Below are 23,561 nucleotides of genomic sequence, written 5' to 3' on the forward strand. Positions count from 1 at the left end.
AAGAAAAAACTGTAAATTCAGGTGTCCCTCAGGTAGTTTGGGGGGCAGTGATGGGTTTAAGATTCTAGATTGGGTATATCATAAGAGCTTTGCTCTTCGATTTTTCTTTGTCCTAATAATATGCTTTTCTTATGTATTTCTATGTAAGCACTCCCCATTTGATTTGAGCTACAATATATATTATCTCTTCTTTGTTTAATTTAGTGTCACAGATGTAGCCAGACCTCGATTTTGTGTGTTGGGGGGGGGGGGGGCTGAGTTGCCCTGCCTCCCTCCTGTTCTCCGCCCCACTCACATACCTGGGCTGGTTGGGGTCCCCAAGCCCACCAGCAGAAGCCTTCCTGTGTTGATACTCAGTGCTGCGCTGCATACCCTGTTTTTTTTGCCCTGTTGCTCATGTTTGGTTTTAGTGAAATTGTGTTTGAGGTGGGGGAAGCAGGGCAGGCAGCATGGAGCTTCTGCTGGCAGTTTTGGGGACCCCTGCCAGTCAGATCAGCGGACTTTGGGGGTCCTGAACCCAAATTGGGGGTCCCAGGCCCCCAAGGCCCATGGCTATGCTACTGGTGTTAAAGAACAAAAAAAAGTAGTAATTGCATTTATCAATATAAAATTGAAAATTCTCAATAAAAAAAATGAAAATGTCCTCCTCCATGTTCAGTAGCTGCACAGTTCTCCATAACTGACAAAATAGAAGATACAACAGCAACAATAGGGTGTGATGCCTTAAAAGCCACAATGTGAGGTGTTATTATTGGCTACAATATCAAGTGGAAAAGATATCAAAAAGCAGAATTTGATTTCTTTTTCTAATTATTCCAACAAGAACAACTAATTCATTCTTCACACAATAATTATCAAAATCTATATAAACTTGCCAATATAATTTTCTCATTAATGCACATTCACAACCACAACTAGCTATTCTAGTCACAGGATTCTATGCTGACTAAAACAAATCAGGGAGAACTTTAACACTATACCTAAATAGAACCCCCCCCCCCCCCCCCAAGCATTAATAAAGACCTCCTATGAAAATATGATAACCCAAGACAAAGGTATATTCAATTTCACAAATTGTATAAATCTTCATATACAATAATCCACAGCTTCTGTACAGACAAATTTACAGTCTTTACAACACCCCGTATTACCTCAATCAAAGCACAATAGATTAGATGCAAATATCACATAAAATGCGTTAAAACAAAACTCCAGAACCAGGTTAATGTAAATACTGTAGAGCATTTAGGTCAGAATTAACTCCGTTATTGTATCATTTTTTATGTTTAAATCTTTTTTATTGGTTACCACAAATATTATCAAAATCCATATTCCACATTCCCGCAGACCCAACATACATATCCATGCTACTACCTACTGCAAACATTATTAACTCCCTTTCCATCCCCCACCCACCTGCCCCACCATCCCCCCTCCCTTACATAGAACTGTTCCTGCCACAGAGTTCTATATTAAAAAAATATATATATATACACATTTAATTAAGGATTTTGCTCCTTGCTGCTGGCTGTAACGTATCCCAAATTCGACCCCATGTCTGTTGTAGGCGCCTGCCTTCTTTAGAATCAAGGTTTCTAATTCCATATCTCTCCATTTTCAACAACTCAATCATGTGCGTTCTCCAGTGACTCAAAGAGGGCCCTACCGGTTCCCTCCAGCATAGTAGTATAGACTTTTTCCCAGTTAGTATTGTCCTCTACAGAAAGCGTCTAAGTCCAGGCAGAGCGGGCCTCGCATATTTGAACACATCAAATAAAATCAACGGCTGCAGTGTCACTCTTCGATCCCAATACACTTGTACCTCCTCCAACAACTGAGTCCAGAAGCAGAGCACCCATGGGCATGACCAAAACATATGTCCCAGAGTTGCCGGATCTTTTCTACACTTGGGTCATGCCCCCGAGGCTCCAAAACCAGCTCGATGTGCCCTGGAGGGCAACACGTACATACGTAAAGCAAACTTATGCTGCTGCTCCCAGCATCGTACGAATGGAGAATTATGCATTATAGACAGTGAAAAAACTCTGAAGCAGGCCCTCAGTCACCTCAACCACCAGCTCCGCTGTCCACACCTGCGCCCACCTCTTATAATCCATGTCCTCTGTGGTATCCAGCAAGTATCTGTGATTGAATCGTAACGGGACAGCATTCTGGGACCCCAAAGTGAGGACAGAATTTAGCGTGTCTTGTACATCCTCGCAGAGGTTAACCCAGCCCATCAAGGAAGCATAATGCTGCACCTGGATATAAGCAAATAGGTCCGAAGCTGGCATCATGAACTCTTGTTGTAGTTCTACAAAAGCCCGCATCTTTCCTTCATTGATCAACTGATACAGGTAATGGATTCCCATCGCTCTCCAACGGGCGAACATCCGCGATGATGTGCCAGCCAGAAAGTCTGGGTTACGCATCAGTGGCAAAAAGGGGGTAGCTGCCGCTGAGAAACCATGTCGTCTACACAGCCATCTCCATCTCCAAGCTGCTCTAGCAGAAAGGACAAGCGGGTTCCTGCAAACCTCCAGTTCTGGTTTCTTTTTCATCATGTGCAGCAACCACCTAAGGTGTATGTTGGGGGAGACCGAAGACTCAACAGAGGTTGCTGAAAAGCTCTGATGCCCTGTCAACCAGTCCCGCATGTGCCTCATAGTACATGACACTGTTAAAAATCTGATATTCAATAATCCCATTCCCCCATGTGCCTTGGGCGTCTGCAGAATACTCATAGGAAGTCTGGGGCACCTGTCCCTCCAAAGGAATCACACAATCTGATGCTCCTCCCTCTGCCTCCTCCCTCTGCCTCAGAAACAGCGGTAGCATTTGAAATAAATATAGCCACCGGGGAGTCATCATCATATTGAACAGTGCTATACGTTCTGACAGGGAAAGCGGGCAGGCGCCCCAGAGTTGCAAAGTGCACCTGGTCTCATCCAAAAGCGGAAGGACATTCATCTCCTACATCAATGACAGGTCAGTCAGAACAATAACCCTCAAGTATTTCAACTGGTCATCTGCCCACTTTAGTGGGAATTGCCCCCGCCATCCTCCCCGAACATCGGCATCCAGCGGTAATGCTAACTATTTGGAGCGGTTTAATTTGAAACCCAATATCGCTCCATACCTAGCCAGCATGTGGAGAAGGCACTCTAGCGAGGGTTGTGGTGTGTCTAAGAGTAACAATAGATCATCTGTGTATGCAAGAATTTTAATTATATGTTCCTGTATCCGCACCCCCCCCCCCCCCCCCCCGTATGTTCTCAGTTGCCCGAATCTCGCATAGCAAGGGTTCCAAAGAAGGCAAGAACAGTAGCGGTAGCAACGGGCAGCCCTGTCAAGTCCCACGCCCTATTACAAATTCACCAGGCCTGACCCCATTAACCAAAATCATAGCTCTGTTAAATGAGTACAATGCCATGATTGCCTTTAAGTGCCAGCCTTGCACTCCTATCCTGCGCAAAGTTTCAAACATAAATGGCCAAAACACTCTGTCAAAGGCTCGCTCCGCATCCAGACTAATTACCATCCCTCTATGTTCCTCTCCAGAAGCCTGCATCATGGCCACAACTAGTTTGTGTACATTGAATACTGACTGCGCCCTCTTACAAATCCTACTTGATCATCTTGTATGAGCTGTGGCAGAGCTGGGGCTAACACACGGGACAGTATTTTGACGTCGACATTTATCAGGGATATAGGCCGATATGAGTCTGGCTGTAGCAAATCATGCCCCTGCTTGGGTATTAAACTAATCAAGGCTGTGCTTGCATATGGGAGGAAAGAACCCTTTCGCTACGACTGTTATACAAATCTAATAGTGGGCCTAGCAGCTGGTTACAGAGTATTTTATAAAACTCTCCAGAATACCCGTCTGGGCCCGGCGCTGAATGCAGCTGCAGAGCCTTGACAGCGCGCTGGATTTTCTTTGCCATTAGTGGTGCATTGAGAGATTCTGTCACCCCCGCAGGGAGTTTCGGCATACCCGATTTGCTCAGGTACTCTTGTATAGATGCCTTATCGCCCCCTCCCCCCCAATATAATGCTTCAAAATGCCTTTAAATACCTCTGCAATCTCCTCCAGGTTGGTGGTAACCCCTCCTGCACTTGTTTTTAGCGCTGAGATAAAGTGAGGCCTGTGAGCACCTTTCACTAATCGCGCTAACTGCCCACCTACCTTATCCCCATGCTTATGAAGGCTATACTTCCTGTTTATAAGCGAGCAAGCCATTCGTTCATGCAATAGGCTATTCAGCGCTACTCTGGCCGCCGTGAGGGAATCAAACAATGCTGGTGTGGGCGTCCTAATATACTTCTTCACCTCTGTAAGCTGACGCTCCAGGGATATAACCTACTGCGCTATACGATTTACGTTTACTCACATAAGCGATTGTATCTCCCCTCCGTTCAGCCTTGGCTGTAGACCAAAAGAGGCCCTGATCTTCTAAGTGTTGTTCATTAAATGCAATATACTCCTCCCATTTAGAGTGTAAGTACTTATTAAATTCCAGGGAGGAGAACAGATATGCTGGGAAGCGCCAGCTCGAAGATTTCTTAAAGTAAGATTGCACCTCCAGATCTATCCAAATCAACGCATGATCCAAAATCTCCTCGTGCCCCATGGTGGCAGCCCCAAGACTTGATGAAATACCTCTTGAGATGTGAGAATATAGTCCAACCTTGATTGTGTACGATGCGCCCTGGAAGTGTGCGTATAATCTTTTTCATCCAGGTGTAGTAGCCTCCACGGGTCCACCAGGCCAGAGGATCTACAAAAGGATCCCAGTATCATCCCACCTGGCTGCGTGTCTCTGACTTGGATCATTCTGTCCAGCAGCGGATGGCGGATGTTCTTTGCCGGGGGGGGGGGGAGGGGGACAATCTTTTTGGTGAACAAGTAGAGGATCTAGTTGATCAAATCATGAAGCATAATGGTGCTATGGATTCTCTCACCCACTGGGCGCCTTCTGCTACTGCCTTCTCATCTAGGAGGCTTTTATTTTGGCGGGAGGAGTGCCCCCCTGTACCTATTCTAGGCGTAGGTACACTCCTGATTCTCGGCAGCCTGTCCGGGCTCAACCCCAGTGCGCTCATTCTCGTCAACAGCGTGCGACTAACGCCCATTCTGCTCCCCAGCAAAAGCAAGGGACGGGCTTTTGACTGGCTCCAGTTCAGCATAGCCTCAATAAAAGTGTCCGTACTGCACGACTTGCCGGTAGGGGGGAGGTTGATGTTTTTTCACTTAAGGTGGCCTCTCATAACCTCTGACCGGTGGGTTCTGCAAATAGTCCGGTTAGGGTACACCCTCAATCTGGAATGTAAACCCCCAAATTGCCCACCGGTAGCTCAATCTTACAGCTCCCAGCACAAGCAGGTACTTGCAGAGGAACTCTCCACCCTTCTAATGGCCAGTGAGGTTGAACTCATTCCACCAGGGGATGAAGGGCTGGGATTCTATTCCAGGTACTTCCTTGTACAGAAAAAGACAGGGGGGATGCGTCCCATCCTAGACCTAAGGGGCCTAAACAAATTTCTAGTTTGAGAAAAGTTCAGGATGGTTTCCCTGGGCACCCTTCTTCCCATGATTCAAGTGAACGATCGGCTATGCTCTCTGGACTTAAAGGATGCTTACACACACATCTCGATACTTCCAGCTCACAGGAAATATCTTCGATTTCAGCTGGGAACTCAGCATTTTCAGTACTTTGTACTACCCTTTGGTCTGGTGTCTGCGCCGAGTGTTCACAAAGTGCCTAGCGGTAGTCGTAGCGTTGCTATGCAGACTGGGAGTGCATGTGTTCCCTTATCTCGACGATTGGCTAATGAAGAGCACCTCGAAGGCAGTCGCTCTACTTTCCATGCGAATGACTATTCAGGTGCTATAGAACTACTGGGGTTTGTGATCAATTACTCAAGTCCCATCTCACCCCAGTCCAAAAGTTGGAATTCATTGGAGCTCTGTTGAACACAAAGACAGCTCGTGCTTTTCTTCCCGAGGCAAGGGCGGACAACCTCCTGTCCCTAGTGTCCTTAGTACGAGCGTTTCAACAGATCACGGCTCGGTACATGGCCTCCGCAGTTCATGTAACTCCCATGGCACGCCTGCACATGAGATCAGCTCAATGAATCCTAGCCTCCCAGTGGTGCCAAGCTGTGGGAGATCTAGAGGATGTGATCCAACTGTCCACGACTTCCGGAATTCTCTGCAGTGGTGGACGATTCGATCCAATTTGACCTTGGGACGTCCATTCCAAATTCCTCAGCCACAAAAAGTGCTGACGACAGATGCATCCTTCCTGGGGTGGGGGGCTCATGTGGATGGGCTTCACACTCGAGGAGCTTGGTCCTTTCAGAAAAAAGGTCTTCAGATCAGTCTCCTGGAATTGCGAGCAATCTGAAACGCTCTAAAGGCTTTCAGGGATCAGTTGTCCAACCAAATTATTTTGATTCAGACAGACAATCAGGTTGCTATGTATTACACCAACAAGCAGGGGGGCATCGGATCTCGCCCTCTGTGTCAGGAAGCCGTCCAGATGTGGCTTTGGACACATCGTCACGGCATGTTTCTCCAAGCCACTTATCTGGCAGGCGTAAACAGTCTTGCCGACAGATTGAGCAGGATAATGCAACCTCACGAGTGGTCACTAAACATGGGTATAGTCAGCAAGATCTCCCGAGTGTGGGGCACCTCTTCGGTGGATCTCTTTGCCACTCAGATCAATCACAAAGTCTGTCAGTTCTGTTCAAGGCTTCAGGCCTATGACAGACTAGCATCAGATGCCATTCTCCTGCATTGGTGGACAGGCCTTCTGTATGCGTATCCTCCCATACCTCTAGTAGGGAAGACTTCACTGAAACTCAAGCAAGACTGTGGAACCATGATCCTGATCCTGATTGCACTCTTCTGGCTGCATCAAAGTTGGTTCCCTCTTCTTCTGGAGTTGTCCTCCGAGGAACCGTGGAAATTGCAATGTTTTCCAACCCTCATCACCCAGAACGAGGGGTCGCTTCTACATACCAGCCTCCAGTCTCTGGCTCTCAGAGCCTGGATGTTGAGACCTTAGAAGTTGCCTTCTTGGGTCTTTCAGAGGGTGTCTCCCGAGTCTTTCTTGCTTCCAGGAAAGATTCCACGAAGAGGTGTTACTCTTTCAAATGGAGGAGATTTGCCATCTAGTGTGACAGCAAGGCCCCTAGATACTCTTTCTTCTCCGAGGACAAGCAGGCTGCTTGTTCTCACTGATGGGTGACGTCCACGGCAGCCCCTCCAATCGGAATCTTCACTAGCAAAATTCTTCGCTAGCCCTCGCGCGCCGATGCGCACCGCGCATGCGCGGCCGTCTTCCTGCCTGAAACAGGCTCGTGCCGGCCAGTCTTCTTTTGTCCGCGCTCGGTACGGTCGTGTTTACGCCGTTTGCGCCCCGAAAGTCGACCTCGCGCGCCTTTTTTTGGACTTCGCTACGAAAAAAAAAAAACCATTCGGAAGGAGACCTTTTCGGTCTGTTCCCCTTCATATATTTCTAGTTTTTGCCCCGTTAAGTTTTCTTTCGTCGTCGGGGTAGGCCCCTTGGAGGCCTTGGTTCGAAGTTTTTCTTCCCCTCTTTTGTGGTGCCATCTTCGCTATTACGAGTTTTGATCTCGCCGGCGCGATTTTTCTGCCCATGACATCGAAGTCTCCCAGCGGCTTCAAGAAGTGCACCCAGTGCGCCCGGGTAATCTCGCTCACTGATAGACACGCGTCGTTTCTTCAGTGTCTGGGGGCTGGGCACTGCCCGCAGGCCTGTAGTCTGTGCTCTCTTTTACAAAAGCGGACTCAGGTAGCGAGATTGGCCCAGTGGAACGTTTTGTTCTCGGGCTCTTCATCGGCACCGGGAGTATCGAGTGCATCGACGTCGCCAGCGTCCAGACCTTCATCCTCGGCCGCGATTGCATCGAGTGCATCGAGGCATCGAACCTCTGCATCGGGGCTGAGACATCGGAAGGCTGCGTCGGTGGTACCGGGACCTCCTCGTCTGCTGATGTCGTCGGACGGTGGTGCTTCGTCTGGAGTGCAGGTGAGGGCTGTCCATTCCCCTGCTGGTGGCGGTGAGCCTTCGGGTGGGTCTCCCCCTACCCTGAGGGCTCCTGCGGTACAGCCCCCCTGAGACCGACCTTCTTCGGCCTCGGCCCCGAGGAAGCGACGGTTGGATTCTACGTCCTCCTCGTCGGTGCCGGGAAGCTCCGGTGACATGCTTCGTCCCAAGAAGTCGAAGAAGCATCGACACCGGTCCCCTTCCCGTGTCGGCACCGAGAGCTCTGGGTCGCCGAGGGAGTCGGCACCCAGTAGGCATCGGCACCGAGAGGACCGCTCACCCTCTGTTCAAGAAGTGTCGATGCGCTCCACTATGGACAGCCCGGAACAGCCTCTACGCCCGGAACAGACTCTGACATCGACACCTGCATCAGCTTCCATGTCTTTCTCCACAGCCGCTCTGCACGAGTCTCCGGGCAGTTCTCGCAGAGATCCTGGGAGAGCTGTTGCGCCCTTCCCCTCCGGTACCGGGGGTGCTTGCGCCACCGGTACCGTCGAGTGAGGCGCCGGCTGGCCCCTTGCCCGGGGTGAGGTCTCCGACATCGGTGCCGCTTGCGGTACCGACTGCGGTAGCCTCCCAGGAAGGCTCCCCGACTACATCGGCGGAGGGAGCTTCGCCGGTGCGGGCGAGGGAGTCTACCTCTCGACGCTCCCACCGTGGCTGTGGTTCCACGGAGTCGAGCTGGGCACGGCTGCAGACACGGGTCCACGAACTTGTGGCTGATACTGACGGTGAGGCCTCGTGGGAGGAGGAGGAGGACATCAGATATTTCTCTGACGAGGAGTCTGATGGCCTCCCTTCTGATCCCACTCCCTCTCCTGAAAGGCAGCTTTCTCCTCCCGAGAGTCTCTTTCGCTTCCTTTGTCCGGGAGATGTCTACGGCCATCCCCTTCCCGGTGGTTGTGGAGGACGAGCCCAGGGCTGAAATGTTCGAGCTCCTGGACTATCCTTCTCCACCTAAGGAAGCGTCCACAGTACCCATGCATCATGTCCTCAAAAAGACATTGCTGGCGAACTGGACCAAGCCACTAAGTAATCCCCACATTCCCAAGAAGATCGAGTCCCAGTACCGGATCCATGGGGACCCAGAGCTGATGCGCACTCAGTTGCCTCACGACTCTTGAGTTGTGGATTTGGCCCTAAAGAAGGCTAAGAGTTCTAGGGAGCATGCTTCGGCGCCCCCGGGCAAGGACTCTAGAACCTTAGACTCCTTTGGGAGGAAGGCCTACCATTCCTCTATGCTCGTGGCCAAAATTCAGTCTTACCAGCTCTACACGAGCATACACATGCGGAACAATGTGCAGCAGTTGGCGGGCTTGGTGGACAAGCTCCCTCCTGAGCAAGCCAAGCCATTTCAGGAGGTGGTCAGGCAGCTGAAGGCGTGCAGAAAATTCCTGGCCAGAGGGGTGTATGACACCTTTGATGTTGCGTCCAGGGCCGCTGCTCAAGGTGTGGTGATGCGCAGACTCTCATGGCTGCGTGCCTCCGACCTGGAGAATAGGCTCCAGCAGCGGATTGCGGACTCGCCTTGTCGTGCGGATAACATTTTTGGAGAAAAAGTCGAGCAGGTGATAGAGCAGCTCCACCAGCGGGATACCGCTTTCGACAAGTTCTCCCGCCGGCAGCCTTCAGCTTCTAACTCTACAGGTAGACGATTTTTTTGGGGAAGGAGGACTGTTCCCTACTCTTCTGGTAAGCGTAGGTACAATCCTCCTTCTCGACAGCCTGCGGCCCAGGCTAAGCCCCAGCACGCTCACTCTCGTCAGCAGCGTGCACCTCAGCAAGGCCCCCTCGGCTCCCCAGCAAAAGCAAGGGACGAGCTTTTGACTGGCTCCAGCAGAGCATAGCCGACATCCAAGTGTCAGTGCCGGGCGACCTGCCAGTCGGAGGGAGGTTGAAAGTTTTTCACCAAAGGTGGCCTCTCATAACCTCCGATCAGTGGGTTCTCCAAATAGTCCGGCAAGGATACACCCTCAATTTGGCCTCAAAACCTCCAAATTGTCCACCGGGAGCTCAGTCTTACAGCTTACAGCACAAGCAGGTACTTGCAGAGGAACTCTCCGCCCTTCTCAGCGCCAATGCGGTCGAGCCCGTGCCATCCGGGCAGGAAGGGCTGGGATTCTATTCCAGGTACTTCCTTGTGGAAGAGAAAACAGGGGGGATGCGTCCCATCCTAGACCTAAGGGCCCTGAACAAATATCTGGTCAAAGAAAAGTTCAGGATGCTTTCCCTGGGCACCCTTCTTCCCATGATTCAGGAAAACGACTGGCTATGCTCTCTGGACTTGAAGGACGCCTACACGCACATCCCGATACTGCCAGCTCACAGACAGTATCTGCGATTTCAGCTGGGCACACGTCACTTCCAGTACTGTGTGCTACCCTTTGGGCTCGCCTCTGCGCCCAGAGTGTTCACGAAGTGCTTGGCTGTAGTAGCAGCGGCACTTCGCAGGCTGGGGGTGCACGTGTTCCCATATCTCGACGATTGGCTGGTGAAGAACACATCCGAGGCAGGAGCTCTACAGTCCATGCAGATGACTATTCGACTCCTGGAACTACTGGGGTTTGTGATAAATTATCCAAAGTCCCATCTTCTCCCAGTGCAGAGACTAGAATTCATAGGAGCTCTGCTGGATTCTCGGACAGCTCGTGCCTATCTCCCGGATGCGAGAGCCAACAACTTGTTGTCCCTCGTCTCGCGGGTGCGAGCGTCCCAGCAGATCACAGCTCGGCAGATGTTGAGATTGCTGGGCCACATGGCCTCCACAGTTCATGTGACTCCCATGGCCCGCCTTCGCATGAGATCTGCTCAATGGACCCTAGCTTCCCAGTGGTTTCAGGCTGCTGGGGATCTAGAAGACGTGATCCACCTGTCCACGAGTTTTCTCAAATCACTATATTGGTGGACGATTTGGTCCAATTTGACTCTGGGACGTCCTTTCCAAATTCCTGAGCCACAAAAAGTGCTGACTACGGATGCGTCTCTCCTGGGGGGTGGGGAGCTCATGTCGATGGGCTTCACACCCAAGGAAGCTGGTCCCTCCAGGAACGCGATCTGCAGATCAATCTCCTGGAGTTACGAGCGGTCTGGAACGCTCTGAAGGCTTTCAGAGATCGGCTGTCCCACCAAATTATCCAAAATTCAGACAGACAACCAGGTTGCCATGTATTACATCAACAAGCAGGGTGGCACCGGATCTCGCCCCCTGTGTCAGGAAGCTGTCAGCATGTGGCTCTGGGCTCGCCGTCACGGCATGGTGCTCCAAGCCACATACCTGGCAGGCGTAAACAACAGTCTGGCCGACAGGTTGAGCAGGATTATACAACCTCACGAGTAGTCGCTCAACTCCCGAGTGGTGCGCCAGATCTTCCAGGTGTGGGGCTCCCCCTTGGTAGATCTCTTTGCATCTCGAGCCAACCACAAAGTCCCTCAGTTCTGTTCCAGGCTTCAGGCCCACGGCAGATTGGCATCGGATGCCTTCCTTCTGGACTGGGGGGAAGGTCTACTGTATGCTTATCCTCCCATACCTCTGGTCGGGAAGACTTTGCTGAAACTGAAGCAAGACAGAGTCACCATGATTCTGATTGCTCCGTTTTGGCCGCGTCAGATCTGGTTCCCTCTTCTTCTGGAGTTATCCTCCGAAGAACCGTGGCGATTGGAGTGTTTTCCGACTCTCATCACCCAGAACGAAGGGGCGCTTCTGCATCCCAGCCTCCGGTCCCTGGCTCTCACAGCCTGGATGTTGAGAGCGTAGACTTTGCCTCTTTGGGTCTGTCAGAGGGTGTCTCCCGTGTCTTGCTTGCCTCCAGAAAAGATTCCACTAAGAGGAGTTACTTTTTTCTATGGAGGAGGTTTGCCGTCTGGTGTGACAGCAAGGCCCTGGATCCTCGCTCTTGTCCTACACAGACCCTGCTTGAATACCTTCTGCACTTGTCTGAGTCTGGTCTCAAGACCAACTCTGTAAGGGTTCACCTTAGTGCAATTAGTGCATACCATTACCGTGTGGAAGGTAAGCCGATCTCAGGACAGCCTTTAGTTGTTCGCTTCATGAGAGGTTTGCTTTTGTTAAAGCCCCCTGTCAAACCTCCTACAGTGTCATGGGATCTCAATGTCGTTCTCACCCAGCTGATGAAACCTCCTTTTGAGCCACTGAACTCCTGCCATCTGAAGTACTTGACCTGGAAGGTCATTTTCTTGGTGGCAGTTACTTCAGCTCGTAGAGTCAGTGAGCTTCAGGCCCTGGTAGCCCAGGCCCCTTATACCAAATTTCATCATAACAGAGTAGTCCTCCGCACTCACCCTAAGTTCTTGCCAAAGGTCGTGTCGGAGTTCCATCTGAACCAGTCAATTGTCTTGCCAACATTCTTTCCCCGTTCTCATTCCTGCCCTGCTGAACGTCAGCTGCACACATTGGACTGCAAGAGAGCATTGGCCTTCTATCTGGAGCGGACACAGCCCAACAGACAGTCCGCCCAATTGTTTGTTTCTTTTGATCCCAACAGGAGGGGAGTGGCTGTGGGGAAACGCACCATATCCAATTGGCTAGCAGATTGCATTTCCTTCACTTACGCCCAGGCTGGGCTGGCTCTTGAGGGTCATGTCACGGCTCATAATGTTAGAGCCATGGCAGCGTCGGTAGCCCACTTGAAGTCAGCCACCATTGAAGAGATTTGCAAAGCTGCGACGTGGTCATCTGTCCACACATTCACATCTCATTACTGCCTGCAGCAGGATACCCAACGCGACAGTCGGTTCGGGCAGTCAGTGCTTCAGAATCTGTTCGGGGTTTAGAATCCAACTCCACCCCCCTAGGCCCATGTTTTATTCTGTTCCAGGCTACACTCTCAGTTAGTTGGATAAGTTGTTAGGTCAATCTCAGTTATGTCCTCGCCGTTGCGAGGCCCAATTGACCATGGTTGTTGTTTTGAGTCAGCCTGTGGGCTAGGGATACCCCATCAGTGAGAACAAGCAGCCTGCTTGTCCTCGGAGAAAGCGAATGCTACATACCTGTAGAAGGTATTCTCCGAGAACAGCAGGCTGATTGTTCTCACAAACCCGCCCGCCTCCCCTTTGGAGTTGTGTCTTCCCTTCTCTTTGTCTTGCTACATATGAGACTGGCCAGCACGAGCCGGTTTCGGGCGGGAAGACGGCCGCACATGCGCGGTGCGCATCGGCGTGCGAGGGCTAGCAAAGGCTTTTGCTAGTGAAGATTCCGATTGGAGGGGCTGCCGTGGACGTCACCCATCAGTGATAACAATCAGCCTGCTGTCCTCGGAGAATACCTTCTACAGGTATGTAGCATTCGCTTTGTCCTACACAGACCCTGCTTGAATACCTTCTACACTTATCAGAGTCTGGTCTCAAGACCAACTCCGTAAGAGTTCACCTTAGTGCAATTAGTGCTTTTCATCGCCATGTAGAGGGTAAGCCTATCTCTGGCTATCTTTAGTTGTTCGCTTCATGAGAGGTTTGCTTTTGTCAAAGCCCCCTGTCAAACCTCCACCAGTGTCATGGGATCTCAACGTCGTTCTCACCCAGCTGATGAAAGCTCCTTTTGAGCCACTGAATTCCTGCCATCTGAAGTACTTGACCTGGAAGGTCGTTTTCTTGGTGGCTGTTACTTCAGCTCGTAGAGTCAGTGAGTTTTAGGTCTTGGTAGTACATGCACCTTATATCAAGTTTCATCACAACAGAGTAGTCCTCTGCACGCACCCTAAGTTCCTGCCTAAGGTGGTGTCGAAGTTACATCTGAACCAGTCAATTGTCTTGTCAACATTTTTTCCCCATACTCATACCCGCCCTGGTGAAAGCAGTTTGCATACCTTGGACTGCAAGAGAGCATTGGCCTTTTACGTGGAGCAAACGAAGCCCTTCAGACAGTCCGCCCAGTTGTTTGTTTCTTTCGACCCCAACAGGAAGGGAGTTGCCATCAGAAAACGCACAATCTCCAGTTGGCTAGTAGATTGCATTTCTTTCACTTATGCTCAAGCTGGGCTGACTCTAGAGGGCCATGTCACGGCTCATAATGTTAGAGCCATGGCTGCGTCAGTGGCTCACTAAGCATCCATTGAAGAGATTTGCAAGGCTGCAACGTGGTCATCAGTCCACACATTCACATCTCACTACTGCCTTCAGCAGGATACCCGACGTGGCAGTCGGTTTGGGCAGTCGGTGCTGCAGAATCTGTTCGGGGTTTACAATCCAACTCCCCCCCCCCCCCCCCCCCCCCCCCCCCCCCAGGCCCATTTCTGTTCTGTTCCAGGCTGCAGTCTGTTAGTGATTTATGGTTTCAGGTCAATCTATGTTCTGTCCTCGCCGTTGCGAGGCCCAATTGACCTATGTTCATTGTTTTGAGTGAGCCTGGGAGCTAGGGATACCCCACATGTGAGAACAAGCAGCCTGCTAGTCCTCGGAGAAAGCGAAGATACATACCTGTAGCAGGTATTCTCCAAGGACAGCAGGCTGATTGTTCTCACAAACCCGCGCACTTCCCCTTTGGAGTTGTTGTTTGTTTGCTTCTATGCCTTTTGATTAAATTGAGGTAGCACGTTCACGCGATGGGTGGGAAGTTGTCTGTGCATGCGTTGTACCCGTGGCTCACATGCTAGAAGACTCTAGCAAAACTTTGTTTATTTTGCTGGCAAAATGCGGATTCCTGGGCCGACGCGGACGTCGACCCACATGTGAGAACAAACAGCCTGCTGTCCTCAGAGAATACCTGCTACAGGTATGTATCTTCGCTTTACAGTAGTCTAGCCGTGGAATAACAAGAGAGAAGGAACACACGGAGTGCCGATTTGGTAAACGGGTAACAAATGGATGAAATCAGTTTCAGGTTATAGAAGCACCGCTGGACAAAGTTTTGTCCTTGCCTTGAAGTTCAAAGTCCACAGTGTTCAATTTTACAAATAAGACCGGTAAATGTTTCATAAATAGTTTGACTGCTAACGGCACTACCTAAATTATTGTGCTGATCATAGAGCATCTGGTAGTAGTGCCAATTTGTTCTAAAAGCCTTTAATTTCCAGTTGGTGATCTTGGATACTTTAATAGCTTTCCCTTGCTGAGCCGATCATTTTAAGTTCAGGCAGGAATGTTTTAAAAACCTGATTTGTAACGCTCTGACTTGAAGACAATCTGCAGAGTTGTATCCATGATAGTCTTAAAATAAGCACTTTTGCATATGAAGTCTACAGATGGATGATGGAGTAATAATTAAGAAAATCAAGGAAGCCAAGGTTATTTCTGCACAAAGCAATAAAGCTGATTGGGGGAACAGAGAGGGGACAGAGACTGGATGTAAAGCGGGCATAGAAGGAGAAAAGATGGAAGAGGGGAGAAGCTGAACATGAGGAAGGACGTGGACAGAAAAGAAATGGCAAAAGAGACCCTGACAAGAGTTAAGACAGAAGAAAGGGAAGGGAAATGGGACTTGATATACTGCCTTTCTGTGGTTTTTGCAACTACATTCAAAGCGGTTTACATAGTATATTCAGGTACTTATTTTGTACCGGGGCAATAGAGGGTTAAGTGACTTGCCCAGAGTCACAAGGAGCTGCAGTGGGAATCAAACTCAGTTCCCCAGGATCAAAGTCCACTGCACTAACCACTAGGCTACTCCTCCACTCCAGCATAAACCAGAGACTGGGGCCAACACAATTACAAAAATTAAAAGACCAGACATCAAAGGTAGAAAAATGAAATTTATTTTCTAGTTATTAATTATTGATAGTAGCCTTAAAGAACTGACTTGAATCAAAAAATCAATTCATATGAGCGAATTGAATCGGACAGAACTAATCCCAGCTCTATTTCTGAGCATGAAGCATAAAGAGACAGGAAGAAACTACTTGGGCAAAAGCTGGAACTAATAAACGAATGTTGCCGTCTCTCTTATATGCACTGCCAAAAGCTGTGAAAACAATCTACAACCATCTCAACTTCAGGAAATCACTAAAAACCAACTTGTTCAAAAAGGCATACCCCAACAAACCATCATAAATGCCTACACCCTGCATCAAAGCAAAACCAAAGATCGTATTGGACACTATATAACCTTCCCTCCCTTTGACCCCCATTGTGCCTGAAACGCACGAACCTTATTTGACCCCTACACTATTTTGTATTGTATATCTACCGGACTTGGCGACCGTCTTTACGGTACTATGTAAGCCACATTGAGCCTGCAAATAGGTGGGAAAATGTGGGATATAAATGTAATAATAATAATGTGTTTCAACATATCCAATACTCTAGCTTAGCTTCATGACAAAAACACAATTATTCCTAATATGTTAAAATGTTACAATTATCCTACTGCAATATATTTTTGATGTTTTTTTCTTGAATGTAAGCCACATTGAACCTGAACTTGTTTGGGATAATGTGGGATACAAATGTCATAATAATAATAATAATCAGTAAAAGTGATGGTGGATTGGTGACATAAGGTCTTCAGTAATATTTAATGCCTGTTAGATGACATGTTTGGTAAAAAGCTGGTGGAGATTGATGATGAATTTTAGAAGCGGTGAGTTCCATGATAAAAACCAAAATGTGAGCTTTAAAAAAAAAAAAAAACCCCAGCTGCTATTTTAAGCATTTGTGCATTATAATGTTGATTTCAAAATGTTTAATTACTTCAAATGACAATATTGTTTGTCTTTCAGGGGTTGGAATATTGTGAAGAAAGGTATAGTCTAGACCTCACATGTGGTAATTTCTCCCTAAGAGGTCAGACCAGCAATACGAAATTGCTAAGTTGCCAAACTGTTGAGAAGTTTCGCAGTCACGGAGAAAGGGATGAGAGCATGACTGAAGGTTTGTTACTATGTGCATTCTGTACTAGAAATTCTATTTTTTATGGTATTTGTTATAACAGTATTGTTTGAGTTGCTTTCCAAACCCGAGTGAAATTGTTTAAGCCTCTTGTTATAGCTGTTCTTTTTACTGGTATGAGTTCTCAGAAGGTAGCTGGAAAAAAAAGAAGTGGAAAATACAACGTGAAAACCACCAAGACTAGGAAGTTAAATTAGTTGCTGATAAATTAGATGTAAGGAAAGATAGCTGTGGGGTTTTTTTTTGTTTGATTTCCAATTATTAAATTCCTTTTCTTGAACTTAGCTTTTGAAGTACTATTTATGTTGTTACAATTGTAATATTAACAACAGAAAAAAGCCAAATGGGTCCATCCAGTTTGCCCAATTGAGTTGGTTCTACTTTGGATAAACGTGCTGTACCATATGCATCCCAACACCAATTCCCCCAGCCTTCATGTTTACTTGATTCTTCAATCCTGTATCAAACGGTGCCATCTATATCCGTTCAAAGTGGTGTCAATATTCATTAATGTGCTGTCCGCTACCACCCTCTGCTAGTTATGCCTCTCCCAATACAATCCATCATTCCTGTAGCTCAGGCTTGAGGGAATTCTCGTGGTCATTGTACATGTGCTTTATAGGCTTTTAAGCCAATTGATGAAGGTGCCCTAACTAAATCTTCTATCCTTCTAGACAGTAATTAGCTCATAGCAATATTTTTAGGTCTGAGGGAAACCTAAACATAAATAAATACAAAACTAAATAGCAGCAAAGCATGCATACAACTAGTAATTGTAAGTGTCTGATCTTGGTATACTCCTACTCAGTGTTTTTTTTTTTTCTAGCAAAAAAGGTGCTGGTACTCAAATTCCAGGCCACCCTTCAGGGGTGGGGTGATCACTGAGGGGCCCACCCCACAATAGCCAGGCCCCCTGCAACCAGTCACAGAATCTATGACAAGGCAGAATTGGTGTGTAGAGCCTGAGTTCTTTCATTAAAACTTGGGGTCAATCCAGGTCACAAGTACCTGGTAGAAGCAGAAATAGTAGCAGTATTCCATGCTACCAATCCCAGGGCAAGCAGTGCCTTCCCCCATGTCTATCCCAATAGCAGTCTATGGACTTTTCCTCCAGGAACTTGTCCAAACCTTTTTTTAAACCCAGATAAGTTAACCACTGTTGCCACATCCTCTGGTAACGAGTTCCAGAGAATAACTATTCTTTGAGTGGAAAAATATTTCCTCCAGTTTGTTTTAAAAGTATTTCCGTGTAATTTCATTGAGTGTCCCCTGGTCTTTGTACGTTTGAAAGAGTGAAAAATCGATTCACTTTTATCCGTCCTACACTACTCAGGATTTTGTAGACCTCAATCTTATCGCCCCCTCCCCCCCAGCCATCTCTTTTCCAAGCTGAAGACCCCTAACCTCTTTGGGCTTTCCTCATTTGAGAGGAGTTCCATTCCCTTTATCATTTTTGTCACTTTTCTTTGAACCCGTTCCGATTCCGCTATATCTCTTTTGAGATATGGCAACCAGAAATGAGTGCAATACTGGGGAGGAAGTGACATGGATCGGGATGGCAGCATAAATGCAGAGCTCTGTTGGGGCACCATTAAAAGTGTGCAAATCCCATCAAATTGAGCAGCGGTTTGAAGCTCGGATTGCAGGGGAGCGGTCCCAGAACGATGCCGCCGAAGAAAGGGCTGGAGTGATTCCGTTTCACAGCAGGACAAGGCAAAAAAACTGCCAGCGGTTTCGGCAGGGCCAGAGCGGAGCGAGTCCAAGATAGCAGTGAACTCCGGCAGGGACCGAGGAGGAGCAGGTTGAGGACAGATCAGAGGAAGTTGGCAAAATCACTAAATCATATGTAGTGGGCTGGTTCCAGGATTTGAAGGCCGACCTTGCGGGGATTTGTAAAGATGTCCAAAATGCCCTGAGAGAAATAAGGGCTGAAATTCGCGACCTGGGAACGCGGGTTGGTGAGGTGGAGGTGGGGATGGAGATTCTTAAGCAGGACATGGGAAAACTTCATAAAGTTGTGAAAGCTGACACGGTGGAAGTGCAACAACTAAAGGAGTAGTTGGAAGATCTAGAGAACAGGCCCCGCTGTAATAATTTGAGATTTAAAGGAATCCCAGATTTGGACATGTTCCGCAATTGCGAGGCAGTGATTTCGAGATTTGTGCGGGCACATACTGCATCCCAAGGCGGAGACCCAATTACCGGACCTTCACATTCAGAGAGCGCACAGAGTGGCTGGCCCGCGGCGAGATTCCAGCCCACGGGACATTGTAGTGTGTTTTACTGATTTTCCCATAAAGGAGCAGATATTGTCTAAAGCGAGGCAGCAAAAACAGATTCTTTGGAAGAATTGCAAGATTGGAGTGTATCAAGATCTGGCATGGACTACCTTACAAAAGCGGCGATCCTTTAGAGAAGTCACGGTATTTATGCGGTCAAAGGGGATCCGCTACAGATGGCTATTTCCTTTTGCAATGTGGCTAACGGTGGATGGGAAGTCGTGCAGAGTAAAGACCCCGGGCGAAGCTTGGACAACATTGCGATCTTTGGGGTGCAGTGGAGTCCCAGTGCAGGCAGAGTTAACGGAGACTGCCAAAGAACCTAGAGCGGATTTAGCATGGCAAACGGTGATGGATCGGGGAAAGACATCTGATAAGCAAGCTTTCTGAAGGAAAATAGCATTGAGTGGACTACTAGCAGACTGATTGATGCGTTGAGGACATTATGTAGATAAGCAACCAAGTCAGGGGGTGTTGGATTTAGGAGTGGGGAGGATGGGTATGGCATTCTGGTGAGAGTGGAGAGTCTGGGTGCTTGTCAGACCAGGGTGAGCTGTGAGATTGCATTGGAGGGACATTGGGCATGGGAATATAATTGAGAGGGTACGGGGTTGGAAGGGAGGAGGGTTGCTAGATAGGAGCGTGATGGTTAAGTGATGGAATGGAAGTGGGTGAGTGTAGGGTGCTGGGAGGACAGGGGCTTGAGTGATGTGAGGTCAGTGCCCAGGAATGCACGTTTTTTTCCTTGTGGGATGGCTGATCGACGGATAGAGAGATCGGTTAAAGGGAGGGGAGGGCTGGGGAGGATGGGGGGAGGGATGGTGGAATTGTTACATCGGGGGAGAGAGGGTTTGGAGCAGGGGGTGAGACGGGTCGAACGGAGGGGGGGAAGGGGGTGTGGGGGGGAGGGGGAGAGGCTTTACGGGTGGGCACATGGAATGTGAATAGGCTCAATAATCAGGTGAAGCACAGTAGAGTATTTAAGGAGTTGAACAGTTTGAAGTGGGATGTAACATTCTTACAGGAGACACACTTACGACCCAGAGATGCTCACATGCTTCGTCGTAGGCCTTTTCGGGAAGTGGTGGTACATCAGGGAGAGGGACCGAAGAGGATGGGGGGGAGTGGCCATCTTGATAAGACAAAATTATGGGATTGAGATCCAGAAGGTGTTTCGAGATAGTGGTGGGCGATGTGTGGTCCTTAGAAGGAGGTTGCAGGGTAAGGAGCTAACATTGATCAACATTTATGCACCGAATGTGGGGCAGAAGACATTTTTTCACACATTAAAAGAAGAGATTCTGGGATTTGTGGGAAGGCAGGTAGTGGTAGGGGGGGATTTTAATCTGGCCCCAGACGCATTATTAGATCATTCAACAGGAGCAGGGCAGCAGAGCGGTCCTGGGCGGAAGGCATTGTTGCAATTTATGAAGGGGTTGGAAGTGATGGACTGTTGGAGGGTGTTGCATGAGGTGCCGCGGAATTACACTTTCTATTCACATGCAGCGCAGACATATTCTCGTATAGATGGGTTGTGGGTGCATTGCAATGGATGGCATATGGTGGAGGAGGCGGAGATAGACAATTTGAATTTCTTACCACGCACCAATGTAGATTAGATTAACGGTTGGGGCATGGCAGGAGACAAGGAGTTTGTAGATTGAATGAGTCATTGTTAGGCAATGAGATAGTGAAGGAAGATATGAAACTTAATATTCAAGAGTTCTGCCGCTTTAATGATAATAGGGAAGTAACTGATGGGGTATTGTGGGATGCGTTGAAGATGGTGGTGAGGGGGGCCTTGATTAAGTGGGGAGCGTGCAGGAAACGGGAAAGAGGACAACAGTCGCTAACTTTTACATAAGAGGTTGTTGCACTTGGAAAAGCTGCACAAGCGTAACCCTTCACCACAGAATTGGGAGGACCTTAAATAAGTGAGAGGGGAGCTAACACAATTGCAGATGCCAGAAGTTGATTACATGAGAACTAAGTTAAAGCAGCAATATTTTGAGTTTGCCAATAAATCAAGTGCAATGTTGGCCCGTTATTTACGGGCAAGGAGGGGCGCACCATTATCCAAAAGTTGAGTGATGGCAGGTGTGGTTGGCACTATTCTGATGCAGATATCAGAAAGTGCTTTGTGCAATATTACAAAAATTTGTATAGTGCCTCTGAGGGTGCATCGGCTGCAGAAATATCTCATTATTTGGATCAGGTTCCCCTGCAACGATTGCATGAGTCTGAAAGGGCTCGGCTTGGGGAGCCTATACGACTAGGGAAAGTACAGGTGGTGATAAAAAGGCTTCCTAACGGTAAGGCCCCAGGATTAGATGGATATTCAGTGAGGTTTTACAAGTGTTTTGTGGAGGAGCTGGGGGATTTGTTGGTACGAGTGGGTAATGGCGCCTTGGAGGGTAATGGGCTCCCGGTGTCCATGTCTGAGGCTGGGGTAACGGTTTTGCCTAAGCCTGGGAGAGATCCCACGGTCTGTGGTTCATTTTGACCTATTTCAGTTCTGAATGTGGATGCAAAGATAGTAGCTAAGCTTCTGGCTAGCAGATTGGCTAGGTTATGTCCTAAATTGATTCATACAGATCAGTCGGCATTTATCTCCAAGAGGCAGGTAGGGGATAACATAAGGCGTACTCTTCATTTAATATGGGAGGCACAAAGGGTCCCGGTCTAGTACAGTTATGTTAGCTATTGATGCAGAAAAGGCCTTTGACCGGGTCAGTTGGGGGTTCCTGCGAGCAGTGATGAATTGCATGGGGCTTGGAGATAATTTTGATACCTGGTTGGCAGCTCTGTATGTAGATCCGAAGGCGCGCCTTAACATTAATGGGGGATATACAGTGGTGGAAATAAGTATTTGATCCCTTGCTGATTTTGTAAGTTTGCCCACTGACAAAGACATGAGCAGCCCATAATTGAAGGGTAGGTTATTGGTAACAGTGAGAGATAGCACATCACAAATTAAATCCGGAAAATCACATTGTGGAAAGTATATGAATTTATTTGCATTCTGCAGAGGGAAATAAGTATTTGATCCCCCACCAACCAGTAAGAGATGGCCCCTACAGACCAGGTAGATGCTCCAAATCAACTCGTTACCTGCATGACAGACAGCTGTCGGCAATGGTCACCTGTATGAAAGACACCTGTCCACAGACTCAGTGAATCAGTCAGACTCTAACCTCTACAAAATGGCCAAGAGCAAGGAGCTGTCTAAGGATGTCAGGGACAAGATCATACACCTGCACAAGGCTGGAATGGGCTACAAAACCATCAGTAAGACGCTGGGCGAGAAGGAGACAACTGTTGGTGCCATAGTAAGAAAATGGAAGAAGTACAAAATGACTGTCAATCGACAAAGATCTGGGGCTCCACGCAAAATCTCACCTCGTGGGGTATCCTTGATCATGAGGAAGGTTAGAAATCAGCCTACAACTACAAGGGGGGAACTTGTCAATGATCTCAAGGCAGCTGGGACCACTGTCACCACGAAAACCATTGGTAACACATTACGACATAACGGATTGCAATCCTGCAGTGCCCGCAAGGTCCCCCTGCTCCGGAAGGCACATGTGACGGCCCGTCTGAAGTTTGCCAGTGAACACCTGGATGATGCCGAGAGTGATTGGGAGAAGGTGCTGTCGTCAGATGAGACAAAAATTGAGCTCTTTGGCATGAACTCAACTCGCCGTGTTTGGAGGAAGAGAAATGCTGCCTATGACCCAAAGAACACCGTCCCCACTGTCAAGCATGGAGGTGGAAATGTTATGTTTTGGGGGTGTTTCTCTGCTAAGGGCACAGGACTACTTCACCCGCATCAATGGGAGAATGGATGGGGCCATGTACCGTACAATTCTGAGTGACAACCTCCTTCCCTCCGCCAGGGCCTTAAAAATGGGTCGTGGCTGGGTCTTCCAGCACGACAATGACCCAAAACATACAGCCAAGGCAACAAAGGAGTGGCTCAGGAAGAAGCACATTAGGGTCATGGAGTGGCCTGCCTAGCCAGTCACCAGACCTTAATCCCATTGAAAACTTATGGAGGGAGCTGAAGCTGCGAGTTGCCAAGCGACAGCCCAGAACTCTTAATGATTTAGAGATGATCTGCAAAGAGGAGTGGACCAAAATTCCTCCTGACATGTGTGCAAACCTCATCATCAACTACAGAAGACGTCTGACCGCTGTGCTTGCCAACAAGGGTTTTGCCACCAAGTATTAGGTCTTGTTTGCCAGAGGGATTAAATACTTATTTCCCTCTGCAGAATGCAAATAAATTCATATACTTTCCACAATGTGATTTTCCGGATTTAATTTGTGATGTGCTATCTCTCACTGTTACCAATAACCTACC

The 23,561-nt window shown here is 48.5% G+C and overlaps 1 protein-coding gene across 1 annotated transcript in view; it reads left to right on the forward strand.

Annotated features, from left to right (window-relative positions):
* Positions 1–23,561, forward strand: part of AHCTF1 (AT-hook containing transcription factor 1) — a 553,711-nt gene that overhangs the window by 152,799 nt on the left and 377,351 nt on the right. Inside the window, 1 exon segment of the mRNA XM_030195951.1 lies at positions 16,751–16,901. Coding sequence (XP_030051811.1) covers positions 16,751–16,901 — 151 coding nt within the window.

The sequence above is a fragment of the Microcaecilia unicolor genome, chromosome 3 (assembly GCF_901765095.1).
Source record: "Microcaecilia unicolor chromosome 3, aMicUni1.1, whole genome shotgun sequence".
NCBI lineage: Eukaryota > Metazoa > Chordata > Amphibia > Gymnophiona > Siphonopidae > Microcaecilia > Microcaecilia unicolor.